We start from the raw sequence: 24,796 nt of genomic DNA on the forward strand, positions 1-24,796 counted from the left end.
AGCCCACCATTTAAAAGATACTTCCAGAGGCCACCACACTCTGCCTTTGCCCACTGTCAATCCCCAGTGCATTCCCACGTGGGTCAGAAGAAGCTTTGTCCTTATGTTTTCTGTTATAGAACTTTGACATATGGACAGTCATCCTGAATTCTCAACATTTCTTGTCTGAAGTTCATAGTTTCCGTTTCTTTGGTTGCTGTTTTGTAAGGGGTCAAGACAGACAAACTTGAACGGCTAGATGCGAGTCCAGTCATACCTCAAATCTAGCTCTTCTATTGCAGACTGATATGCGTACCCTCTGAAACAAATTTAATCGGGACATTCTTAGTCTTGGTGATGATGTGAACTGAATTTTAGTTGCTTTCCTTGGCTGCTGATTCATGTCAGCGCACAGGCTGTCTTTTTTGAGATTCTGCTTTATTTTATTTATTCGTTTATCCTTATCAATTGTTCCTCTTAATATTTGTGAAACAGCCAGTGGAGCAATTACCTGGACTTTTTAAAGAAAGACAGCAGTAACTTTTAGGTCAGGGTTAATATGCGATGGGAACTAACTTTATACTTCTTAAGATAATAACAGACTATATTCTCATACGTATCAATAATTACTTTGCTAAGAAAGACAGCAGTAACTTTTAGGTTAGGACTAATATGTGATAAGAACTGACTATATACTTCTTAAGATAATAACAGACTGTACTCTCATATGTATCAATAATTACTTTGCTAGCTGGTTTTTTTTTAATTCATTTTTCTGTAAACGCTTTATATAATAATAATAATAATAATAATAATAATAATAATAATAATAATAATAAAAAAACAGCCTGGGGAGGGTTGGAATGTGTCTGGGGTGTCTACAGCTCCCACCCTCCTTCCCTGGACATTAGCCACTTTGCTCTCAGACGCCTGTGAGAGAGACACAGAGAGCCTTGCCAAACCGCAAAGAAACCCTGATTACCTGCTATGGCTCCTGCTGCGAGGGAGAGAGAGAGACACACACACACACAGAGACAGCCACCCCAAACTGCAAAAGAGCCCTGATTACCTCCTATGGCTCTTACTGCAAGAGGGTGGGGAGAGAGAGATCTGTGCCTGCTGGTGTCCCCCTGGGTCCTAGTGCCCATTACATTCCTGGTTGCAATGGGCTTTCTTGCTAGTTTATTTATATTTCAGTTTATATCCCACCACTCCCACACGGTGGCTCCTGGTGGGTAACAATATTCCCCCATAAAACAATCAGCAATTTCCCATAATAAAACCTAACCCTTGATGGCGAAAGCTCCCTCCTCCCCCCAGCTCAGCAAACCTTTTGATTAAAAAATGCCTTGGGAACAACCATGGGGGAACCGGATGCTTGATTAATAAGGACTTAAATCAGTTCTTAAAATAAAATGTTCATTTGTGCTAACTTGTCATCCTATAGGTACAGTAAAGAAGTGCGGCTTGCTGAAGATAATTCATGAGAAATACAAGGCTACTAAGAAAATCGTGGATCCTGTTGTGTCTAACTTCATACAGTCTTTCGACACTGCCACAGAACATAATAAAGAAATTGAATCCTTGCTGGGAAGAGCCCAGGTGAGTGAGAAACCTAAACAACCTTGTACTGATTCAGTTTTTCTCTTCCTTTAGAAACAGAAATTTCTATTAGATTACCCAGGGAGCTTTATGCTGATTTCCTTTATGTATGTGTTTAGAGCAGATGAAGGGCAAGGATGTCTCTTCTAAAGGAAAGCCTCTGAAAGTGTGACCTGGGCCAGCCCTCCGTAATGGCTGCCCTGCCCTTTCTCTTGCTCGCTTTTGTTAGTTGGAAAAGGAGATCTGACCCTGGAAACAGTATCTTTCATGTCGTACATTAGTTGGCATTTTTCTTCTCTTCCATATAAATGTTTTTTAAATATATAATTTATTTAGAAAGATACGAAGAAAGGAAGAGAAAGTACTGCGTATGATTACATACAACTAAACTATTCAGAAGAAATAAAATTATTTATAGAGCTAACATTTAAGAATACATGGCTTTTTTACATCACCTTGGAGTTCCAAACCAGATACTGCTTTGTCCCCATAGTTAACATGAAAATCATTTTTTTCTTTTCACCTGGAATTCGACTGTTCAATATAGTCTAATATTGGCCTCCATTTTCTTCTGAATTCCAAAGCTGGTTTGTTGTGTGTCATCTATAAGCTTTGTCATGGTCCCACATTCCATCAATTTATTTAACCAATCCTTAATCTGGTGATGATTCTTTTTTCCATCTTGATGCATAAAGGATCCTAGCAGCAGTTACTGTATACATGTTGATTGCAAAATGAACCCTAATAGTTACTAGAGTGAGTTTTTTAGGGGGGATTGGAGGGGGGATGGAGAAGGAGCAGGTGGGGTGGGCTAATCTCATAGGCAAAGGCTGGGTATGTCAGAATGTCACGTAGTCAGGGTTCAAAGTGCACCCTTTGCATGATTGCTGTTAGGCTTGTGCGCTTTGGCGGTCAGTCAAGCCTGAGGCGGCCAGCGCCGTAGCGGTGCTGACCACCTCAGGCTTTAACTGGCCGCTGAAGCAGCTGGAGCATGCCAGAGTGCACAAGCCTAATCGTTGTTGGTTTCTCAAAAACGTCTGTTTGGTCACTGTATAAATGGAATGCTGAACTAGGTGGGCACCATGGTCCTAGTTCAGGTAAGGTGCCAAAAACCCCTTCAGTGGGTCAGTATGCCAAGTGAATTGGGACATGTGGGTTGCCATACGGAAAAGACTGGGCAGCCGTTTCGGAGCCTCCTCTGGCAACTGCCTGGACCTCCGTCAAGCGTTTGCCTTTGTGCTTCTGAGAACCATTGTGTCAGTGTTGGGGCATGGTGAAGAATCCAATACATTTTCATGGTAATCATCATCACGTAAAAGGGAACTTGCGGTCAAGGACAACTCACCAGTTACCCAGCATGCCCTGCGGTCTGAGGGATCTGCCCAACAACCGCTGATGATGCTGATGTTTTAATATCCCCCCCCCCCCCCGTTTGCTGCCTTGTGGATCCTGGATGAGTGCAAAGACAGCATTAAAAGTGTTTTAAATAAATAAAAATTTCACATGAAAATCCAGTTGCAAATGGCATGACCATGGATTGAAAGGATGGAAATGTCCATATGAATGTTCTCTCCTTACATTGTGGTTTTAAATATTTATGTCCAAAAGCATTCCTGCAGTGCTGGGACAAATGTTTACCTTTAGGGAGATGGGGCCGTCAGCTCTGGGTGGGAAACTACCAACTTGGTGTAGTAGTTAAGAGTGGCAGCATTTAAGCTGGAGAGCCGGGTTGGTCTCCTGACTCCCCCACATGCTGTCAGCTAGGTGACCTTGGGTTAGTTGCAGTCCTGTTAGAGCTGTTCTCAGACAGCAGTTCGGTCAGAGCTGTCTCAGCCTCACGTACCTCCCAGGGTGTCTGTTGTGGGGAGTGGAAGACGATTGGAAGTCACTTTGAGAGTCCTTCAGGTAGTGAAAAGAGGGGAACAAAATCTGACTCTTCTTCTTCTGCCTTTAGATTTGGGGGGCTGGAGCTTGAGGAGGGCAGGGTTTGGAGAACGGAGGGAATATGATGCCAGAGAGGCTACCCTCCAAAGCAGCCATTTTTTTTTGCAGAGGAACTGATCTCTGTTGTCTGGAGATCCATTGTATTAGGAGGAGCTTCCCAGGCCCCAAACCTGGAGGTTAGAAGAAGTTGGTTCTTATACGCCGCTTTCCTCTACCCCAGTGGTTCCCAACCTTCCTAATGCCGCGACCTTTTAATCCAGTTCCTCATGTTGTGGTGACCCCCAACCCTAAAATTATGCCAGTGTTCTTCCACAGAAATTAAACTGAAACTGACTAATGGCGTAAGGATCCATTGTTCGTGATGGTATATATAAATTGGTTATAAATTGGTTATAAATTGGTTATAAATTGGTTATAAATTGGTTATAAATTGGTTATAAACTGGCAGGCGCCTTCAGGAGTAATGGCAACAGTGGCGGCACCCCCCCCCCCCCAAGCTGCTTGCCCTGCCGCAACCCCTGTGAAAGGGTCGTTCGAGCCACAAAGGGGTCCCGACCCCCAGGATGAAAACCACTGCTTTACCCGAAGGAGTCTTAAAGTAGCTTACAATCGCTTTCCCTTTCCTCTCCCCACAACAGGCACCCTGGGAGGTGGGTGAGACTGAGAGAGCCCTGAGAGTACTGAAGAAGAAGAAGAGTTCGTTCTTACATGCTGCTTTTCTCTCCCAGAAGGAGTCTAAGAGAGGTTTACAGTCACCTTCCCTTTCCTCTCCCCACAACAGACACCCTGGGAGGTCGGTGAGGCTAAGAGAGCCCTGCTATCACTGTTCGGTCAGAGCAGTTTTCTCAGTGCTGTGAAGAGCCCAAGGTTACCCAGCTGGCTGAATGCAGAGGAGGAGCAGAGAATCAAACCCAGCTTGCCAGATTAGAATTCTGCACTCCTAACCACTGAGCCCAGTTAGCGTCTCTCCCCTGAGAAGAACTTTCTTGGCCTTTTGCAAAACAATCACTGTAATTCTATGATCCTGTAGGAGAACTTGAACCCACTGGTGGTCCTGAATCTCTTCAAGCGAATACCTGCCGAAGACACCCCGCTGCTTCTGATGAACCCAGAATCGGGCAAGCCTTCCGACCTGGTCCTGACCCGGCTGCTGGTCCCCCCGCTGTGCATTCGGCCCTCCGTGGTGAGCGACTTGAAGTCTGGCACTAATGAAGACGACCTGACCATGAAGCTGACGGAAATCATATTCCTCAACGATGTGATCAAAAAGGTGATGGTAGTCCCTCTCCCACAATTTTTGCGCAATTTGCTCTATTCTTTCCATTTGGGGTTTTCAGCAAAAATTTGTAAAGAAAGGGCTGCAGGCGCCGCAGTAGGAAGTGAACAGCAGAGTTTGGACCAGTTTTCTGTCTACTCCTCAGTCATCTTCTGCAAGTCGAGGTTTAAAGGAAAATGCTGTCAAGGTGCCACATCATTGGTCTCTTTCATCGGCTAGAGCAGGGGTAGTCAACCTGTGGTCCTCCAGATGTTCATGGACAACAATTCCCACGAGCCCCTGCCAGCAAATGCTGGCAGGGGCTCATGGGAATTGTAGTCCATGAACATCTGGAGGACCACAGGTTGACTACCCCTGGGCTAGAGTAGTAAGACTATGTGGTGGTCTTAAAACAGCAGCTGGACAAGCACTTATCAGAGATATTTTAGGATGATCCTGCACTGAGCAGGGGGAGTGGACTGGACGGGCTGCAAGGCCCCTTTCAACTCTGTGATTCTATATGCAGGCCTCAGTAATTACTGCTGATACTGTAATGAATGTCATGCGGAACCACCCATGTGGTGGAAGTGGAAAAGGGTGGTAGCAGTAATGCTCTTAAAAGGAATTAGAATATTGGCATTATACCAGATCTGTTTTAATCGAATTAAATGTAAACGATTCCTAAAAAATATAGGGTAATGTCTCCGTATGCCATTATTGCTGCTAGATTGACTCTGGCTGAAGTGTGGAAATAGAAGGAGAACTTTTGTAGATGATAGATTTGAATGGGTCGCCGTGTTAGACTGAAGTAGCACAACAAAAATAGAGTCCAATAGCACATTTAAGACAAACAAAGATTGTTTTGTAGATGTTAAAAGTCTACTGTACAAGTGTACATTGTGTTCAATGGAACAAGTGTTCAATGGACAACATTTCTAAAGGAAGAAGACATACAGATTGCTGAGCAAACATGGCAAGAAGTTTTATTTCATGTGGAATTCACAATGCAATAAATAATGAACTTCAGTTTGTAAATGGTGGTTTTTCTTTCCATTGAACAGCTGAACCTTTTCTGACGCTGCAAATCTTCATGAGTTGGTGCTTCCGTTGACTCTGCTCATTGTTTTTGCCAGCATAGGATTTCGGGAGCCAAAACGCAGATGATCATGGAGGACTGGGACTTCCTGCAGCTCCAGTGCGCGCTCTACATCAACAGCGAGCTCTCCGGCATTCCTCTCAACATGGCGCCCAAGAAGTGGACAAGAGGCTTTGTCCAGAGGCTGAAGGGAAAGCAAGGTGAGTGTCTCAGCAGAATCTCTGCGATTCTTGACCCCGACTGTAGCACCCTCAGAGGGCCTCTGGGCAGAAGCCTTCTCAGCCCTGTTGTATGAGATCCTTTACACCGAGAACATCAGGTTTGTTGACGTTTCTTGGCTGGTCACTTGGATCACTCTCCTGTTTCTGAACTGGAACTTCTGAAGCAGTGTCGAGGAGGTCCGTCACCAGTAGCTGCTGTGGACGTCCAGCAAAGAAAGCCTCCCCCCCACTGAATCGTCGAGCATCGTACCCCATATTAATGGGACACCTGTGCTAAACCAGGGGCTCCCAAACTTTTTGAGAAGATAGGCACAGTTTGAATTCCAACATGTGGGTGCAGCCCTAAAATGGCTGTCATTGGAGGCGGAGCCAGCCACAAAATGGCTGCCACAGCTCACCTTCAGTAACACAGATAAAGTCCTTGTGTTGCGGTGGCCCCCTCTGTCCCAGACCTTGGAGAAAATACTGCAGCCATTGAAGGGCTGAGCCTCATATCCTCAGGTTGGCTAGGTAGCCCACAATTGACAGTGTCGAATGCTGCTAACAGATCTGTTAGAAACAGCAGCACTGACCTGCCTAAATCCAGCTGTCTCCAGAGATTGTTCATAAGGGCAACTAGATTACCGGGAGCCAGATTGCAAGGAATCAAGGCCCAATGTTTCATCCAGAAAACTCTGTAGGTGTTCGGCATCCGCTTGCTCAGTCACCTTGCCCAGGAACTGCAGGTGTGAAACTGATTGGTTAGTTGGCTGGGTCGGAGGAGTCCAGACGTAGGTTTTTTCAAAAGTGACCTAACCACAGCCTCCTTAGTTTCTCCAGGAGTGTCCCTGAAGTCACAGACAAGTTGATAATCTCTCAGACAGGAGAGATTTATTTCCTTTATTTCCTAAAGCTACAAGTGCTCCCCCCCTTTCCTTAACATTTATTTATTATGTTTATATGCTGCTGCTCCCAGTACTGGCTGGCCCACGGTGGCTCACAACAATAAAACAATCTCCACAAGAATCCCCATCTCCCTGCTTCTGACTGACAGAAGCTAGAAGTCTGACAATAGTGTCGTGGTTGCTTAGCAACCTCCACAATGGCTACACAGAGAGCATCCCTTCTTAAAAGCTCCAGGAGCTTTTCTCAGGTCCACAGAAATATCTGACCTGTCCATTCATGGTTCCAGTCTCCAATTTTAAGTATCCGCAGATGGGGCCAAGTTTAATATATAAAGCATATGTAGAATTGTCTCTCCCCACCTCTGCTTGAACCCTGGCTATGTGGAGTGAGGGGAGTGACTTCCTGCCATCTCTCCAGCACGAGGTTTGGCAGGTTGGGCATGAGAGGAAGTTTGCCAGGCCCTCAGAGGAGGATCCTGCTGACCATGGATGGCAGAAGGGGGTAACAACTGCCGTAGTAGTGAGTGTTCCTTTCTTCTCTGTGACCCTGGCAGCCATGTTGAGGAGAGGGCAGAGGCTGCCAAGAAGGGCAGTGCTTGCTTCTGTCTGGCCCAAGGCCTGCTGCTCAGGGTGCTTTGCAGTCCCCCCCCCATTGTCCTGTGCCTGCAGGAGTGGCTGGTTGCAGGGTGCAATCCCTCCTGTGCAATCCCTCCTTGCTCTTGTGGAGCCTGGGGCCGATGCCATGTTGGGGAACACTGCCGAAGGCTCCTGAGCCAGGGAGTCCACATTACTGGCCTATGGCAGGTTTTATATGGTAAACTTCAAGGCTGTGCACAACTTCCCATTTGGGAAAGCCTTCTGCTCGCTGATTATATTCCTTCTGGTGGTTGTTATCATTTCTGTTTTAATTATTTATGTGTTAAATTATTAAAGAAAACTTTTATCTGTTACTTTTTTGGATGTTCTGTCCAACATCAGCTGGTTTTCATTTGGCTGTTTTCAGTTAACTCGTTTGTGTGTGTGTTTTTTTAAGGCCGGTTCAGAGGAAACTTGTCCGGAAAGCGAGTCGATTTCTCCGGCAGAACGGTGATTTCACCTGACCCAAACCTGCGAATTGACGAGGTGGCCGTACCCGTTCACGTTGCCAAGATATTAACATTTCCTGAGAAGGTTGGTTCTTCATTGATGTATTTATTTCAAACGTTTATTGGCCCACCTCCCTTGCAGAACTCAAAAGTGGCTTACAGTATATAAATATAATTAGAGAAAATAGATGACATTAAAATATTTGAAATCACAAAATTGAAAACCACACTTTCACCCTACGCAGTTCTCTCCAGATCCCCTCCTGGCCAGTTGTTCCTGGGCATGGTAGCATAATTTGGAGGTGCTCATGATTGTTGAGGTCCACAGTGCACAATAAAATCAGTAGTACCTTTAAGACCAACAAAGATTTATTCAGGGCGTGAGCTTTCGAGTGCACTCGAAAGCTCACGCCCTGAATAAATCTTTGTTGGTCTTAAAGGTGCTGCTGGACTCTGATTTTATTGTGCTACTTCAGAGTAACACGGCTACCAATTTGAGTGCGTAGTAAACAGCTTGAAGCAAGGGAAATACACCACTGCTACTGTATGTTTTGGAGTTTTCCATTTTGTTATACATGTTACATGAGTAGACTTCTCTTAGTTGTAAAACTGACCTGTCGATAAGAGTTTGCCTGAACTATGATCAGTTCCTTAGATCTGTTTAGAAATTAGCATGTTATGTTCACCCATAGCTTAAACTCATTTCCCCCCTCCCCACTGCAAGCAGAGAATTAACTTAACAATGAGCTGGGGAGTCAAAACTGTTGCAAAGAGTGAGATTTCACAAGTGACCCTTAAACATGAAAAGATTATCTCAATCAACGCTTTTATCGTGTGTCATGCCATTTAACATAAGATGTTTTCATGCATCTAAGGATCAAAAGCTGTAGGGCAGTCCTGTGAAAGAAGTATCGGCAGTGCTTTTAGTTCCTCCCCCACTTCTAACTAGAGTAATCCTCTTTCAGGTGAACAAAGCTAACATTGATCTCATGAGGAAACTGGTTCGAAGTGGTCCAGAGCTCCATCCTGGGGCCAACTTCATTCAACAGAGGCACACCCAGATGAAAAGGTGCAGTTGTCACGAACCCCTAGTTCCTGACCCACAATTTTGGTCTTCCTTGATGTATTTTTATTTCTCTACTAGCAAGAAAGCCCATTGCAAGCAGGAATGCAATGGGTGCTAGCACCCAGGGGGCACCAGGAGGTGCAGCTGTGTGTGTGTGTGTGTGTGTCTCTCTCTCTCTACCTCTCCCTGCGTGTCTCTCAGTGTGCCTCGCAGCAGGAGGCATAGCAGGTAATTAGGGCTTGTTCTTAGGAGGGAAGGAGGGCTGGTGTGCAGTTTGGGGCAGCTCTCTCTGTCTCTCTGTCTCTCTCTGCCTCTGTCACAGCAGGGGCGGCTCTCTGTTGCTGTCAGCAGCTTGGGGCAGCTCTCTCTGTGTCTCTCTCTGCCTCCCTCGCAGCAGGAGTGATAGGAGGGAATGAGGACTCGTGTTCGGTCTGGCAGGGCTCTGTGTGTCTCTCTCTGTCTCTGGTGCATCTGAGAGGAACGTAGGTAGCTTCCAGGGAGGGAGGGTGCGAGTTGTCGGGACAGGGCCAATCAGGGTGCAGCCAGCGTTGCTGGACCCTGATTGGCCCTATTCCAACTTGGACAGCCGGATACATCCCACAACAGATGGCCTGCCGAGCTATTTTGGCACCTCGAGACCGAGAACACTATTGCCCTTTTCTTGTGTGAATCCAGTTCCGCCAAAAACCTATTCCATGCCCCCCTCTCTTAGTCCCAGGTATATATTCTAGGTAGCCCCTCTCCCTCGGCGTCTCTGTCAATATTCCTGTCTGTAAGCTGATGCGATGTGTGGATCCTTGTCCTGATTCTCCTAATAAAGGCTTTTGCTTAAAGCTTCATCCTGAAGCCCGAGAGTGAGGTCTGTCAAGTGAATCTTCTGGGTCTCACCCACTTAGTTCCTGACAGTAGTGTGGCATCTGTAACAGCCTCCTCTTGGATTTTGGAGATGCCCTCTCGGTTCTCGTCCTGAAGACAGTTAAAAGCTGTCGGGGAATCTCTCTTCTTCCAAAAGTTATTGCTGCGGTGTTAGCACAAGTTCTGTGTTGCTGGGTGGAGATGCACACAGCTTGGGACTGAGTTCTAGTACAAATTCGGAAAGTCCACTCCACTATCATCATGTGCAGTTGTGAAGGCTCAGCACAAAGAAGCCTCTCCAAAAAAAATCTAATAACGGCTGGGCAGCTGTTGGGGATGGGGACTCCAGCCCTTCTCTTCACAACATTTCGTTAACCCAATTGATGCTTTCTAATAGAGGATTCCCTAGGGACTGGGGTGGGGCACCTTGGAAGCAACACCTCTTGGAGGGAAAAGCCTGCTTCTCTGTACAGGGGAGGGGCCATGGCTTGGGGGGGGGACTTTCGCTTGGCATGAGGAATGTCTTGGATTCAATTCGTGGGACCTCCAGTTTGAAGGAGATGTGGAAGAGCTCAGCCTGAGACCTTGGGGAGCTGCTGAAGAAATATCCAAATTTTTAGGGGTCTACTAATATAAATATCACAATGTGTAATTACTCTACAGCAGTAGACCCCTATGCATTTGGATATTACATGACCAATTATTACTGATGATGATGATATCGAAACGGACTATACCTGGGAATCCATCGCCAGCTTGAGACTTCTTTCTTCTGCTGAATTATGGCTGGCGGGTCCTCACCTGTCGCATTCCAAATGTGCAGGCTGTTCATGAAAAATGTGAGAGAAGCACCCCTGAGATCCCCACCCACCTGTTGCCTCTGCCCCACAGGTTTTTGAAGTATGGAAACCGAGAAAAGATGGCGCAGGAGCTGAAGTATGGCGACATTGTCGAGCGGCATCTCATAGACGGGGACATAGTCCTGTTCAACCGACAGCCCTCTCTGCACAAGCTGAGCATCATGGCACATATCGTGAGTATTGCAACCTTTGCCTGCAGTCTCCCCCCCCAAGGGAGTGCCTGCATGATCCTGGAGGGGAGAATGAGCAAGCAGAATCTAACTGTTGAAATATTGGTCTCGATATGTTATGATTGTTATATTCGTTACAACGTTCCATGTAATTATCCTATGATGTTTTATGGAAACCGGCCAGAGCCATATGGAAGAAATCTAAATCTAATCTAAATAAATGAATGAATAAAATAAATAACTGTGATTGGCAAGTGCTGGTAAGCTTTAGATGGGACTTTGGTTTCTTTGTTATCCTCAAAAGTCCTAGCTCATCTACAAAGCATTCAATAAAACCAGAGTCCAGTAGCACCTTTAAGACCAACAAAGATTTATTCAGGGCGTGAGCTTTCGAGTGCAAGCACTCTTCCTCAGACTCTGATCTTCTTACATCAACAAAGAGTGCTTGCACTCGAAAGCTCACACCCTGAATAAATCTTTGTTGGTCTTAAAGGTGCTACTGGACTCTGGTTTTATTGTGCTACTTCAGACCAACACGGCGACCCATTTAAATCTACAAAGCAATCATCGTCTTTAAGGAAGAGTCTGTACCCCTTGAGGAGGGGTGAAGCTGAGAGCCAGTTTTTATTATAAAAAAACCGCTCAGGGCGGTTTACATGAAACAACAAAATGGTGCAGGGAACATCATTCTGCTAACAGTAAGGTGGTAACAACAATAACATCAACATAATAACAATAACATTAAAGGAAGGTGGAACTGCAAAGAGCCTTAGCTCAACTCGTACCAAGACCCAGGGGTATTACTGCATAAACTGAAGCTACTCATGCAAAGCTTTGACCCAGTTAAATGCTTCCATGCTCTGCTAACTAAGCCAGTATCCCTCTATCTGGGTCTTCTGTCTATTAAAATATAAAGGAAAAAGGGATTTCTCTTTACTTCGCAAAGAATGACAACCTCGGTCTAGCAGGATCCCAAACAGGAGACCTTTAGTGGTGGTGGAAATTGCCGTCATGTCCCGACTGGCTTACGATGGCCCTGGAGGGTTCTCAAGGCAAGAGAGGTTCAGCGGCGGTTTGCCATTGCCTGCCTCTGTGCAGCAACCCTGGACGCCGTTGGTGGCCTCCCATCCAAGTCCTAGGCAGGACAAACCTGCTCAGCTTCCCGGGCTAGCTTGACCTGCCCAGAACAGAGCAAAGAGGCCTTGAGGAAACACAAAAGCTTACATGCAACCAGTCTTGAAAGCTTGTCTCCGCCTTTTCATTTGAATGTGGGCAGCTGGAGTTTAATGGCCACAGTGGTGTAGTCTAAAAGGCAGCTCCCTCAGAGCTTTCCCTTCCTTTCCCTCCTCCACATGCAGCCTTGGGCTACTCACAGTTCTCTTGGAGTTGCTCTCACAGAGCTTTCCCAGCCTCACCTCCCCCACAGAGCTTCTGATGTGGGGAGAGGAAGGGAAGGCTGCTTGGAGACTCCTTCGGGTAGAGAAAAGTGGCATATGAGAACCAACTCTTCTTCTTCTTCAGTGATATCAGGGCTCTCTCAGCTTCACTTCCCTCACAGGGTGTCTGTTGTGGGGAGAGATAAGGGAAGGCGACTGTAAGCCGCTTTGAGCCTCCTTCGGGTAGAGAAAAGCGGCATATAAGAACCAACTCTTCTTCTTCTTCTTCTTCTTCGTCTTCTTCGTCTTCTTCGTCGTCTTCTTCGTCTTCGTCGTCTTCTTCTTCTTCGTCGTCTTCTTCTTCTTCGTCTTCTTCTTCTTCATCATCTTCTTCTTCTTCTTCGTCTTCTTCTTCGTCTTCTTGATCTGATCACTTTTGAGGGCGTTTTGTTTTTGTTTGCTTTTAAGGCTAGAGTGAAACCTCACCGGACATTCCGATTTAACGAGTGCGTCTGTACGCCGTACAATGCCGATTTTGATGGCGACGAGATGAACCTTCATCTTCCTCAAACCGAAGAGGCCAAAGCGGAAGCGCTCGTGTTGATGGGAGTAAGCCAAATTGTGCTTCTGCTGCTCAGCAGGCGAACGTGGGCTGGATGCATGGGGAGCCTTGTGGTTTCTGTCGCAAAGATTGTATGCAGTAGCACAAAATTGGGTCTGTAGCGTGCTTCTGTCTTCCTATGTGTTTCCACTGTAAACCTCTGCATAAGGGCAAGAAAGGCTGCAACAGAACTGGAGAAACGTGACTAAGGAAGGGTTAAAAATGGTGGAGTTATAATGGGAGTGAGATCTCCTTTCTGCCCCACCCCTAGTTATAATCTTCAATATCTGACCCTCTTACCCCACTGTCCTGTTTATGCCCATACAGAACAGTTGCGAAAATCCTTTACATTTCTGACATTTTCCCTTGATCACAGTGGACAGCCATGCCAGTTTGTAGCAGTAGAAAAGAGCAAGAGTAGATGATATCTGAGGAAGCGAGCAGTGACTCATGAAATCTCCTCCGCTGCCACAAATTTTGTGAGTCTTGAAGGTGCTCCTGGACTCTGGCTCTTTTCTGCTGACATTTTCCTTGTTTGCAATAGGCAGATCAGCTGAGATGTTCAACATAACCTTGCAAGGCATTCCTTACAGGGACATACAGAAAAAAGCACAGATAACAAAATGTGGGCTGTCAGTTTGCTCAGTTGACAAATACTTTAAAAAACTCTCCCTTTTCTCCTTCCTCCCCTAACTTCCATGGTATCCAGACCAAAGCAAACTTGGTAACACCAAGGAATGGAGAGCCTCTTATTGCTGCCATTCAGGATTTCCTTACAGGTCAGTAACTGAAGTCCGTTTAGTAGCTCATTAGCTTCTGAGGGATTCTGAAATGTTCCGTATGGAAGCCTGCTTAGGCCATCCTGGTTACACTTAGTAGAAGCATCCAGGCAAGAAACTGGGTCTCTTAGTCCCATCGGGGTGCCACTGGGTACCGTGGCAGCCACCAACATTTTTTCTAAGAGCTTTTATAAAGTGGGTGAGGCCTTTGCCCAATAGGGCTTCTGATTGGCTGTGTAGACAGAATGACATTCAGGTAAGCCAGTGGAGGTTGGGATCCTTTTGGGGGTCAAACGACCTTTTCACAGGGGTCGTAACAGGGCAAGCAGCTTGGCTGGGGGGGCACCATCCACACAACAGCCTTGCGGGGTAGATCGAGATAGAGTGTTCATCTGTCTGGAGCAGCGGAAAAGAGCGAGATCGGCATGGTGGGACAAGAGGCAGAGCTGAACTGAGAAACCCTGGGGAAAAATTTATATACAATCACGAACAATGGGTCATCGTGCCATTGGTCAGTTTTGGTTTAATTTCTGTGGAAGAACACTTGCATGGTTGGGGGTCACCAAAACATGAGGAAGTGTATTAAAGGGTCGCGGCAATAGGAAGATTGAGAACCACTGAGTTAAGCAAAGCTTCTGCCTGAAATGTGAAAGAAATACTACTAGCATTATACATGACCATGTGATTGGCTCCACCTCTTGTGACCGCCATTTTCTGATTGTGCCCACCGTCCTGTGTCAGAATTCCAAAGGTGTCCGCAGGTTCAAAAGTGCAGGGACCGCCCTGGCTTCCGTGTTATCATTGGTACGGAAGACCATGGTTGCTCTGGTTTTCGGTCCAGGTGGATGAGGTTACTGCTCAGTGAAGGCTTGTGCTGTGTTGGCCACAGAGTCCTGTCAGCATTGGATCTTCTTCACAGAAGTCCTGAAAATTGCCTAGCACTGATAGGGCCATAATCTGAGCCTCATTCTGCTACAAATTTGGCTTGCCGTCATAATTCCCTTTTACAATGGTCTCTTTAAGCCTCTCTTCTGTGGCTTTTAAAATGCTTTTTTGTGTGTGAAAGAACAAAGTTTGAATCCAGTGGCTAAGTGGCATACACATGGAGGTTTATACGCAGAATTTCAGTAAGGCTTTTGGACAAGGTTCCCCATGATGTTCTAATGAGGGCTGTAGCCTGGATTTTCAGATGGTTAGGTGAGCAGGGAACTGGCTAGAAAAGCGTGAAGGGTTGTTCCTGTTTTGCTTGGATTTTTTTTTTTTTTGGTCTGTTGATGTTGCATTAAAAATGGTCAAAATGCTCTGAGTGACTCTGGTACTGAAGTCTTCATTCCATTTGTGTTCTCCACCGTTCTAGGTGCCTACCTCCTCACTCTGAAAGATACTTTCTTCGACCGGGCTAAAGCTTGCCAGATCATCGCCTCTGTCCTGGTGGGCAAGGATGAAAAAATCAAAGTCCGCCTTCCACCTCCAGCCATTCTACGGGTATTTAGCCAGCACTTCAGTTTAGCCGCTGTGGGTCGGGCTTCTAGGGGCTGATGCTCTTTTGCAATAGGATGGAGCTGGGTGGGGTTGAGATTTGAGACAAGCCAGAAGCGGAAGCACATAAGAAAGAGCAGCAAATGCCATACCTACCAGGGGCGTCGAACTCAGACTTAAATGTCACTTAGTCGGGCCAATGAAAAAATAGGAATTATCCAGACTATTGAGAAACCAATAAAGACTTCTTTAATATATTCTTAATAATCCAAAATAATTACACACAATCAAAAACCTGGGAACCCGTTTTGATTGTGTGTAATTATTTTGGATTATTAAGAATAATTACTATTGTTTGGATAACTATAAGAAGAAATTAAAGAATTCTTTATTGGGTTTTCAATAACCTGGATAATTCCCATTTTTCATGGGACCGTGACAGCCCAAGGAATTGACGGTTCAATAAGACTTCGTTGGACCAAGCCATGTGTGCCATAAAATGTGATGCCAAGAACCAGAGATACAAATTGTATAAAGGACACAGGCAAACCCACTTATTTCTTGCTTAAAACACAAACATGCTTAAAACATTAGCACTCTTACAGGATGTCCTTAAAGGATTTGCCCACCCTCCCACTCCCACCACCCCTTATGCATCGCATAGGGACAGGAGTAAAGCTTACAACCAGTTTCTTACATAATGGAAAAGAGCCCCATATAGGCCAGTTAGTGCTTTGGAAGCCACAGGAGTCATAGTCCAGCGTCCCCTCTCTCGTAGAACAGGGTTCCTCCCCCAGCTCTGAGATCCATGGCACACACCAACGCTTTTCCCGGTGTTTTTAAAAGTGGCCAGGGCTAGGTGGGGCTTTTCCCCAGCAAGACTCCTGATTAACTTCAGATTTCTCAAAACGTTGCTTTGGAAGCTGCTGCCCTCACAGCACAAGGAAGGGAAGCTGTGGCAGCCATTTTGTGGCTGGCGCTGTTTCCCAAAGGAGCCATTTTATGGCTGTGCTTGCCGTGCTGTGTCAGAATTGTAAGGATCTCCTCGGCTCAAAGAGTTTGGAAGCCTGCCACGGAAGCACAGCTTGGAGATGGTTCCGGGGGATCCATCGGATCCTGTGGATCTGTTGTGCTAGCAGAAGCACTCTTTTGGGGAGCGAGGGCTCGCTGTCCAAACAGTGAGTCCCATTTAATTCTTGCGGCGTTGTTGGTTTCCAAATCTTTCTCAGTAGAAGACAATATTTTTGTAACTTGCAGACTGGGAAGAAACGGAAGTGTCTCTTCTCCACCCCTTCAGCCGACAATTATTAAAAGAGTCTAAGATCAGGCAAGAAAGCGCAGGAGCTGTATATTCCACTGAGAATTCAGTGACTTGCTGTCCTGTTCCGGTTCCATTTCCTTCTGCAGACATGCTGTTGTTTGTACCCACAGCTGTTGAACAGGAGTGCAAATCATCAGCCTACTTTATAAAGCTCCAGGTTGAGCATTCTAGTTCGGGGTTCCCCGCTGCATTGCCCGTGGGTTCCGTGGGACCTGCTAGTACTGCCTGCGGCGACTGCCAGGTTTCCCTTCAGAAAGGGGATGAGGCCATTGTAAAGCCACCCCCATTCAGAGGAAAGGATCAGCAGGAGTAGTAAGCACCATTTCCCCTTCAGGCTTCCCTTCTTCCCAGGAGGTGTGAGTTCTGCTTCCTGCAGCAGCCATTTTGGAAGCGTGTTTAGCTCACCCTGTCAGAATTCCAGACGTGCCCCCAGGCTCACCAAGGCCGAGGACCTCCATACTGAGCTCATGTTTCTTCCGTGTCTGATCATCTTGTCTTTGCAGCCGGTAACCCTGTGGACGGGGAAACAGGTCTTCAGCATCATCCTCCGGCCCAGCGACAGCTGCCCCGTCAAGGCCAACCTCCGCACCAAGGGCAAGCAGTACTGTGGCAAGGGGGAAGACCTCTGCAGCAATGACTCCTGTGAGTAGAACGGGCTGCCCGGCCTGTCCTGGCCAGCAAGCCAACCTGCTGAGGGATTTGTTGAAGGAGTTGCCATTCAAGGGAGTGGGGTGGGGGTGGAACGTGCTGCCTGGTCGTAGCAAATTGATGGTGACCTGTGGACTTTTCTAAGCTTAGAGATGTTCATTCGGACATGTTTAGCCATTGCCTTGCCTCTACCTGGACGTCCTTGGTGGTCTCCCCTCCGAGGATTCACCAGGGCCAATCTGGCTCAGCTTCCGAGAACTGCCAGGCTTGGTCAGAGCAGGAGTCGTCATGCCAGAGTATTGGAAAGAGGTCACAATGGTGGGAAGCGCCATCCAGTTGCAGCTGGCTTCTGCCAGGTTTCCAAGGCAAGGGTTTTGCCTTGGCCTGCCTCTTTAGGGCAGCTCTACTCTTCCCGGGGGTCTCCCATCCATGGCTTTGGAGGTCTGATGTGATTACTGAAGCAGCCAGCTATATGGTGCTGTGAATATTAAATATACATGAAGCTTAAATATACATTAAATATACATTAAATATACATGAAGCTCTGCCCTAAGGAAACCATCTAAACTGTTAGCAGAGGCAGAGACGAGGAGGGGATCTAAGTTTCATTTCTTTAGAAAATGTGTCTAAAGCAGTCTCTCTCAACTTTTTTATCATTGAGAAACCTCTGAAACATTCTTCAGGTTTCGAGAAACCCCAGAAATGGCGCAATCGTGCAGAATGCAGTTAGGAAGCATGACTGCATACATGCCTACCCCGGGCCCCACCTCCTCCAGGCCCAACATTGGCCATTTGAGGAGGGGGGTGGGGAAAAGCTGACACGACCATACATGGTCATATCACCTGATAAATGTTTAATAAATTTAAAAAACTCGTATGAAATTAATTAACTCCCACCCTTTTGGGAAACCCTTCCAGGGCCATCAAGAAACCCCAGGATTTCATGATTCCTCATTGAGAAAGCCTGATCTAAAGGCTTGAGCTGAAGTCTTTGCAGAAAACGTGACCTTGGGTAGACTTAAACAGTATGCTTGGAGAGGCTGATCCGTTCTTTATTCAAACAGTCATAGATATTTTCTATGAGTAGGACGCAAAAACCGGTACAATAGAGATAAGAGGGAATAAGACCATCTTCCTTGGGACAGGTTGACATAGAACAAATCCCAATTTAGAAAATACAGAATTTTACAAAAATCAACCTGTCATAAGGTGGTGAATTTTCCATGCAGCCACACAGAACTTTGCAGTAGGAGAGGTGCTGATCATCAAAAGGGCTTTTTCTTGTTGAAGCCAGAAACGTTTAGGCTCTTTCTGGACAGGGAAAAGTGAGCGATGGAAGGAGGGGAAAGCAAACAGTTGTGGGGAAAACGTTCTGTGAGAAGATGGGTCCTCCTCTATCTGCAGAAGAGGAAAATGGGCCCAGTAGGGCATCAAATTGGTCAAGAAGCAAAATGCTGACCAGAGAAGTTAAAACTGTGTGTGTGTGGGTTGTGTGCTGTAATATGTAACTGCACATCTGGGAATGGAAGGTTTCTTTTTTTGAGAAGCAGGAAGGGCCACTGTGATGCACTGTCAGTGGGAAGAGCAATACCATCTCCAACTTTTACATTGCAACCCTCTTGCCCAGATAATGTTCCATATTTCTCCTGATTTCTGTTAGTCATTTAGATTGTACATTATTTGTTACTGTCATAAGAACCTCAGAAGAGCCTTGCTGGATCAGACCATCTAGTCCAGCCTCTCATCTCACACAGTGGGCAGCCAACAGCAGGGCACAGAGGCCAAGGCCTTCATAAGAGCATCAAATGAGCCCTGCTGGATCAGGCCAGTAAAGGTCCATCTAGTCCAGCATCCTGTCTTCTCACACAGTGGCCAACCAGTTCCTCTGGATGGCCAACAGCAAGGCACAGAGGCCAAGGTCTTCATAAGAACATCAGCCCTGCTGGATCAGACCACTGAAGATCCATATAGTCCAGCATCCCACCTTAGTGGCCAACCAGTTCCTCTGGACAATCCACAACAGGGCATAAAACCCAAGGCCTACACTAGAACAGAGTAATTCCAAGATGGTATGCAACCCACTTTTGATCAAATATATTTTGTCATCTCTACCACCCCCAGCTCATTTTATGGCTCAAGTTTGTAAGAATTTCTAAGTTGACTACATAACCTTTTCCAGGCGGCAGGCTAGGATTTTCATAGCCCTCATGCATGCTGTTTCCTAGTATTCTCAAGGTACATGATATACTTGACAGAAAATGGAGGTTCTTAAATAGTTAGGCAAGAGGAAGCTTATCCCTCCATGATGTCCTTTAAATACTGTTGCACTGTTGCTGAGCTGAGCCACTGGAAGGGATTCACACAATGGAACGTCTCTTTACAGAAAAAAGTATTGGCTCATAAAATATAGCACTAGAGGTAGGGAACTGTAGAACCCTTTCCCCTCAAAAGCTAGCTTGTTCTTCATGCAGGGTTTTTGTTTTGTTTGTTTTTTTAATATGGAAGACATACCTCCCCCCCCCCCCTGGTCTAAAATGTTACAGCCCAACAGGACCTATGTAGATAGACCCAATGTAATAGGGATAAGCCAGCTGCATTCGAAGGTCGGGATTACCAAGCCTTAAGTCTTATTGGTGCTTCTTTCAGATGTTACAATCCATAACAGTGAACTGATGTCTGGCAGCATGGACAAAGGCACCTTAGGATCCGGGTCCAAAAACAACATCTTCTACATTTTGCTGAGAGACTGGGGGCAAGTAGAAGCTGCCGATGCCATGTCCCGTCTCGCCAGGCTGGCTCCTGTCTACCTGTGTAAGTGCCTTGTGAAGCAACCTTTCCAGATCAGCCCCCATCCCACCCCAAACAGTGAATAAGGTGGGATCCTGCCTTGAGCAGGGGGTTGGGCTAGATGACCTGCATGGCCCCTTCCAGCTCTAGTCCTGCGATCGTGCTGGCTGAGTGAAGGAGATGTTAAAGGGGCCGATAGGTGCTCCACGGGGTTCCTGAAGCATCCCAGCTTCCATGATGGGAAACGTCTTCCTTTTGGCTGATCCCTAATTGGATTGCAGCAATGCATTTCTTGCTATGGTGGTAGAAGGTGCCATCAAGTCACAGCTGAGCTATGGTGACCCCTTATGTGGTTTTCAAGGAAAGCGACAAATCGAGGTGGCTTGCCATTACCTGTAGGAAGCCTAGTCCTCTTCAGTGGTCTCTCATACAAGTACTAGTCAGAGCCAGCCCTGCTAACCTCTGGGATCTGAAGTTGTGGCAGTGTTTATGCCAATTTCCAGGAAATAATGTTGAGAGCCAGCTTGGTGTAGTGGTTAGGAGTGTGGGCTTCTAATCTGGCATGCCGGGTTCGGTTCTGTGCTCCCCCACATGCAGCCAGCTGGGTGACCTTGGGCTTGCCACAGCACTGATAAAACTGCTCTGCCCGAGCTGTGATATCAGGGCTTTCTCAGCCTCACCCACCTCACAGGGTGTCTGTTGTGGGGAGAGGAAAGGGAAGGCGGCTGTAAGCCGCTTTGAGACTCCTTCTGGTAGAGAAAAGCGGCATAGAAGAACCAACTCTTCTTCTATTTTACCAATGTTCTGTCCTAGGAGGGGAAAAATGCCTAAAATGTAATGTTCAGTAGCAGGACTCCTTGCTATAAATAGAGTGTTCCAGTTAACTTATTTCTCAATACCTACTGAAATATTGTCTTGCACTGATGTGCAGAAAAGGACACCAATTGTGTTCAGGAAAAGACACGATTGTGTTCACTGCATGGCTTCTACTGACATGTTTGATCTTCCTTTGGACATGTTAGCCAACCGAGGTTTCTCTATTGGGATTGGCGACGTCACCCCAGGGCAGGGGCTGCTGAAGGCAAAATACGAACTCCTGAATGCCGGCTACAAGAAATGTGATGACTACATCGAAGCTCTGAACACTGGCAAGCTGCAGCAGCAGCCCGGCTGCACAGCGGAAGAGACGCTGGAGGTAAGTTGACTAGAGGGAACTTCCTTGTCCAGAGACAGTCAACTTCCGAATCAAAGGAGGCAACATCAAGAGAAGGCCTTGGCCCTCTATGCCAGCGTGATATAGTTTAAAGAGCAGCCGGCTCTGACCTGGAGAACCGGGTTTGATTCCCCGCTCCTCCACATGCAGCTAGCTGGGTGACCTTGGCCTTGACACAGTTCTTGCAGAGATGTTCTCACAGAGCAGCTCTGTCGGAGCTCTCTCAGCTCCATCGACCTGACAGGAGAGGAAGAAAAAGTTGCTTTGGTATATAAAAAAAACAGCTTTTTTTCTGTTGTTGGCTCTCCAGTGAGATTCGTTGATTGCTGTGTGAGACTGGATGCTGGAGCCACTGGTCGGATCCAGCAGGGCTCTTCTTAGGGAGGGTGTGAGGCACGGGGCCTGTGAGGGCCAGGGCCAGTAGACGGGGCAAGCCCTTACTGTGCAGGGCCTGGGGAGCGGAAGCAAGCCTTAGGTGGCTAATGAAAAGTCCAAGAGGGCAAAAGTGAGTCGTGAGGGCTCTCTGGCCACCAGGGGCTAGTGTCCGACTGGGGGGAGGGTCCAGGCCTGGGCAAATCCCCACGGCAAGGTGCGTTCCTGGAAGGTGACTTCCTGTATTAATTGGCAGCACTTGCAAAGGGTAGGTTTGGCCTCAACCTATAAGTGTGACACCCCAAAGTACATTTGAACCGATTCCTTTCCAAGGAAAAAGGCCTGCTTTTGGCTGATCGCTGTTAAGTGAGGCCTTGTTACGCTTGCTTCTTACCGGATGCTCCCCTCCTAGGCCCTGATCCTGAAGGAGCTGTCCGTGATTCGAGACCACGCCGGCAGTGCCTGCCTCCGAGAACTGGATAAGAGTAACAGCCCCCTCATCATGGCTCTCTGCGGTTCCAAAGGTGAGTGCCTGGCTAACCAGCCTCTGCCGTCTCACTTGCCTGCTGCCTGTTGCTGATAAATGCCATGTGAGTTGACCGCCCTTCCGGCAAGGGGACAGTGATTGCAAAAGACTCCCTTTTCTCTCTTCCAGAGCAGGGCTGCCCAGCCTCTTTGACTGGGAATTGTGATGCCACAAAGTGAGCTCTGCACGCAGTGGCACCGGCCACAAAGTGGCTGGAGCTGTTCACCTTCCGGCTCCCCACGGAGAGCCTTGTGCTGTGTTGGCAAGGGCTTTAAACAGCTGCCCAGCCCATCGGAAGCCTTGCTGGGCAAGGCTTGCTAAAGCAGTTGGTGGGCTGTCACTGGGCATTAGGAGGCCCTTCCAATTGTGGTTTCAACATGGCAGTACAGCTTCATCTGCAGCCTCACTGGGAGCCACCATAGCTGTATTCATTTATTTATTTATTTGTATTTATTTATTATATTTATATCCCGCCTTCCCCCGGGGGCTCAGGGCGGTTTACATAATAACATAAGAACAATACACGGAACCGTCTATAAAACATTTGAATAACTGTGCAATAATAACTGATAATTGTAAACATATAACTGTATAGTATAACCAATAAACAATACAACAATGCAACAATACAAACAGGTCCAGAGTATATAGGTGGTGTACTGGGGGGGGGGCAGGGAGGAGCAGGGGCCCTTTGGTCGCTGTTGGTTATGTCTGGTCTCAACCAAATGCCTGGCGGAAGAGCTCCTGATCAGGATCCAAGGAAAGGTTGCATGCCTTTCTGCTTGGCTGGCAGCTCTGGGGATATTGTCCTGCATGTCCCGGGGAGGGGAGGGGGAGAGGGCAGTGGCATCTGGTGTTTTTGCATGGGAGTGGGAGCTGATAGAATCCTAGAGTTTGGAAGGGGTCCTACAGGCCATCTAGTCCTACCCCCTGCTCAATGCAGGATCACCCTAAAGCATCCCTCAGCCTTTCTTTATAAGGCTTGGTCCCCAGGCCCCGGATCACCTTTTTTGCTCTCCTCTCTACCCTCTCAATTCTATCAGCATCTTTTTTGAAGTGAGACCTCTAGAACAGCACACATTATTCCTGGTGCAGTGTGAGCAATGCGGTATACAGTGGGACTATGACATCTTGCTATTTTGATACGATGCCTCTATTGATACAGCCCAAGGCTGCATTCACCTTCTTTACCACCGCATCACACTGTCTGCTCGTATTTAGCTTGCAGTTCACAAGTGCCCCAAGATCTTGTTCACCTACGCTGCTATCCAGAATCCAGTATGCATGCTTCTCTTTTTTGTGGCCCAGATTTCGAACTTGGCACTGCTCCTTATTGAATTGCATCTTGGTTAACACTTCTGCAGGAGGGTTTTCAAGGCAAGACACGTTCCGAGGTGGCTTGCCACTGTCCATCTCTGGGTAGCAATGCTGGACTTCCTTGGTGGTCTCCCATCCAAGTCCTAGCCTGGATTCTTAAGAAACACCTGTTCATGTTCCTGCGGGGATAGAACACTTTTCTTTGAGGTGCTTTGGGAATGCCCCAGTACTGACCAAGCCGAATCAGGAAAGCTGTTTTGGGATCTGTGGCAGTGACCCGACTTAGCTAGGCCTTTATTGCCGTTTGTTTTTTCCCATAGGCTCCTTCATCAACATATCCCAGATGATCGCCTGTGTGGGGCAGCAGGCCATCAGTGGCTCCCGCGTGCCAGATGGCTTCGAGAACCGGTCCTTGCCCCACTTCGAGAAGCATTCCAAGGTGAAGAATGTTGCATTTTTGAGAGGGAGGTTACATTTAAATAAAATGCGGCTTTCAGAGCACAGCCTTTCCATGCAGCCATTTCGTGAAAGCTGGGGCTGCAATATGGAACAAGGCAACAGTGAGATTTCTTGGGCGTTGTGATAGAGATTGAGTGCAAATTACGGCTAAAGTGGAGGATAAGCACATTGAATAAAGAAGCCAAGCTACTGATGTAGTAAACTCTCGAGAGCCTTCTTCCCTAATTCATTGGTTCTCAAACTGTGGCAGAGAATCCCAAAGTGGGCTGGGAGTCTCTAAAACAGGGGCAGTCAACCTGTGGTCCTCCAGCTGTCCATGGACTACAATTCCCATGAGCCGCTGCCAGCGTTTGCTGGCAGGGGCTCATGGGAATTGTAGTCCATGAACATCTGGAGGACCACAGGTTGACTACCCCTGCTCTAGAAGGCATTTGAAGGGCAGCTGGGCAGAAAGAAACAACCAGAACTACTACTCCATGAAAACATGGGGGGTATAAAGTGCTATCATGCCAGCTGCCTCATGGCAGCTCCAGCTAGAGGAGAGGTGGTTTGCCGTTGCCTTCCTCTGCAGAGACTTCCGTGGCGCTCTCCCTTCCACCTACTGATCCTGCTTAGCTTCTGAGTAGGGTTGTGCACTTCGGCTGCTTTGGCAGCCATCCAAACCCGAGGCGGCCAATGGCTGCCTTGGGGTTGCATGGCTGCTGAAGTGGTCGAAGTGCACCGAAGCACACAACCCTACTTCTGAGTCTTTACCATGCCACCTTCCCTCTCAGCCCCAAAAATACAGTCCACTGTATATTAATGGGCTTGTTAATTGTCAACTGATGGAAGAATCTTGTGTTTTACATGGTGGAGAGTAGCCATTATGTTAAAAGTGAGTCCCAGAAAGAGCAATAATTTA

At 47.1% G+C, this 24,796-nt stretch overlaps 2 protein-coding genes across 3 annotated transcripts in view; one reads left to right on the plus strand and one right to left on the minus strand.

Annotated features, from left to right (window-relative positions):
* The window catches only part of RPS24 (ribosomal protein S24), a 324,293-nt gene that overhangs the window by 16,018 nt on the left and 283,479 nt on the right, over positions 1 to 24,796 (minus strand). The gene's annotated exons all lie outside the window — the stretch shown is intronic.
* POLR3A (RNA polymerase III subunit A) overlaps positions 1 to 24,796 on the plus strand; it is a 53,981-nt gene that overhangs the window by 6,391 nt on the left and 22,794 nt on the right. For both annotated transcript variants that reach the window (XM_077345951.1, XM_077345950.1), the window contains exons 5-18: positions 1,427 to 1,581; positions 4,556 to 4,795; positions 5,914 to 6,076; positions 8,015 to 8,151; positions 9,032 to 9,135; positions 10,879 to 11,020; positions 12,862 to 13,002; positions 13,704 to 13,773; positions 15,131 to 15,258; positions 17,077 to 17,215; positions 19,868 to 20,032; positions 21,031 to 21,203; positions 22,006 to 22,117; positions 23,757 to 23,875. In XM_077345951.1, the coding sequence (XP_077202066.1) occupies positions 1,427 to 1,581; positions 4,556 to 4,795; positions 5,914 to 6,076; positions 8,015 to 8,151; positions 9,032 to 9,135; positions 10,879 to 11,020; positions 12,862 to 13,002; positions 13,704 to 13,773; positions 15,131 to 15,258; positions 17,077 to 17,215; positions 19,868 to 20,032; positions 21,031 to 21,203; positions 22,006 to 22,117; positions 23,757 to 23,875 (1,988 nt within the window). The remainder of the gene's footprint in view (positions 1 to 1,426; positions 1,582 to 4,555; positions 4,796 to 5,913; positions 6,077 to 8,014; positions 8,152 to 9,031; positions 9,136 to 10,878; positions 11,021 to 12,861; positions 13,003 to 13,703; positions 13,774 to 15,130; positions 15,259 to 17,076; positions 17,216 to 19,867; positions 20,033 to 21,030; positions 21,204 to 22,005; positions 22,118 to 23,756; positions 23,876 to 24,796) is intronic.

This window comes from Paroedura picta, chromosome 7 (genome assembly GCF_049243985.1).
Source record: "Paroedura picta isolate Pp20150507F chromosome 7, Ppicta_v3.0, whole genome shotgun sequence".
NCBI lineage: Eukaryota > Metazoa > Chordata > Lepidosauria > Squamata > Gekkonidae > Paroedura > Paroedura picta.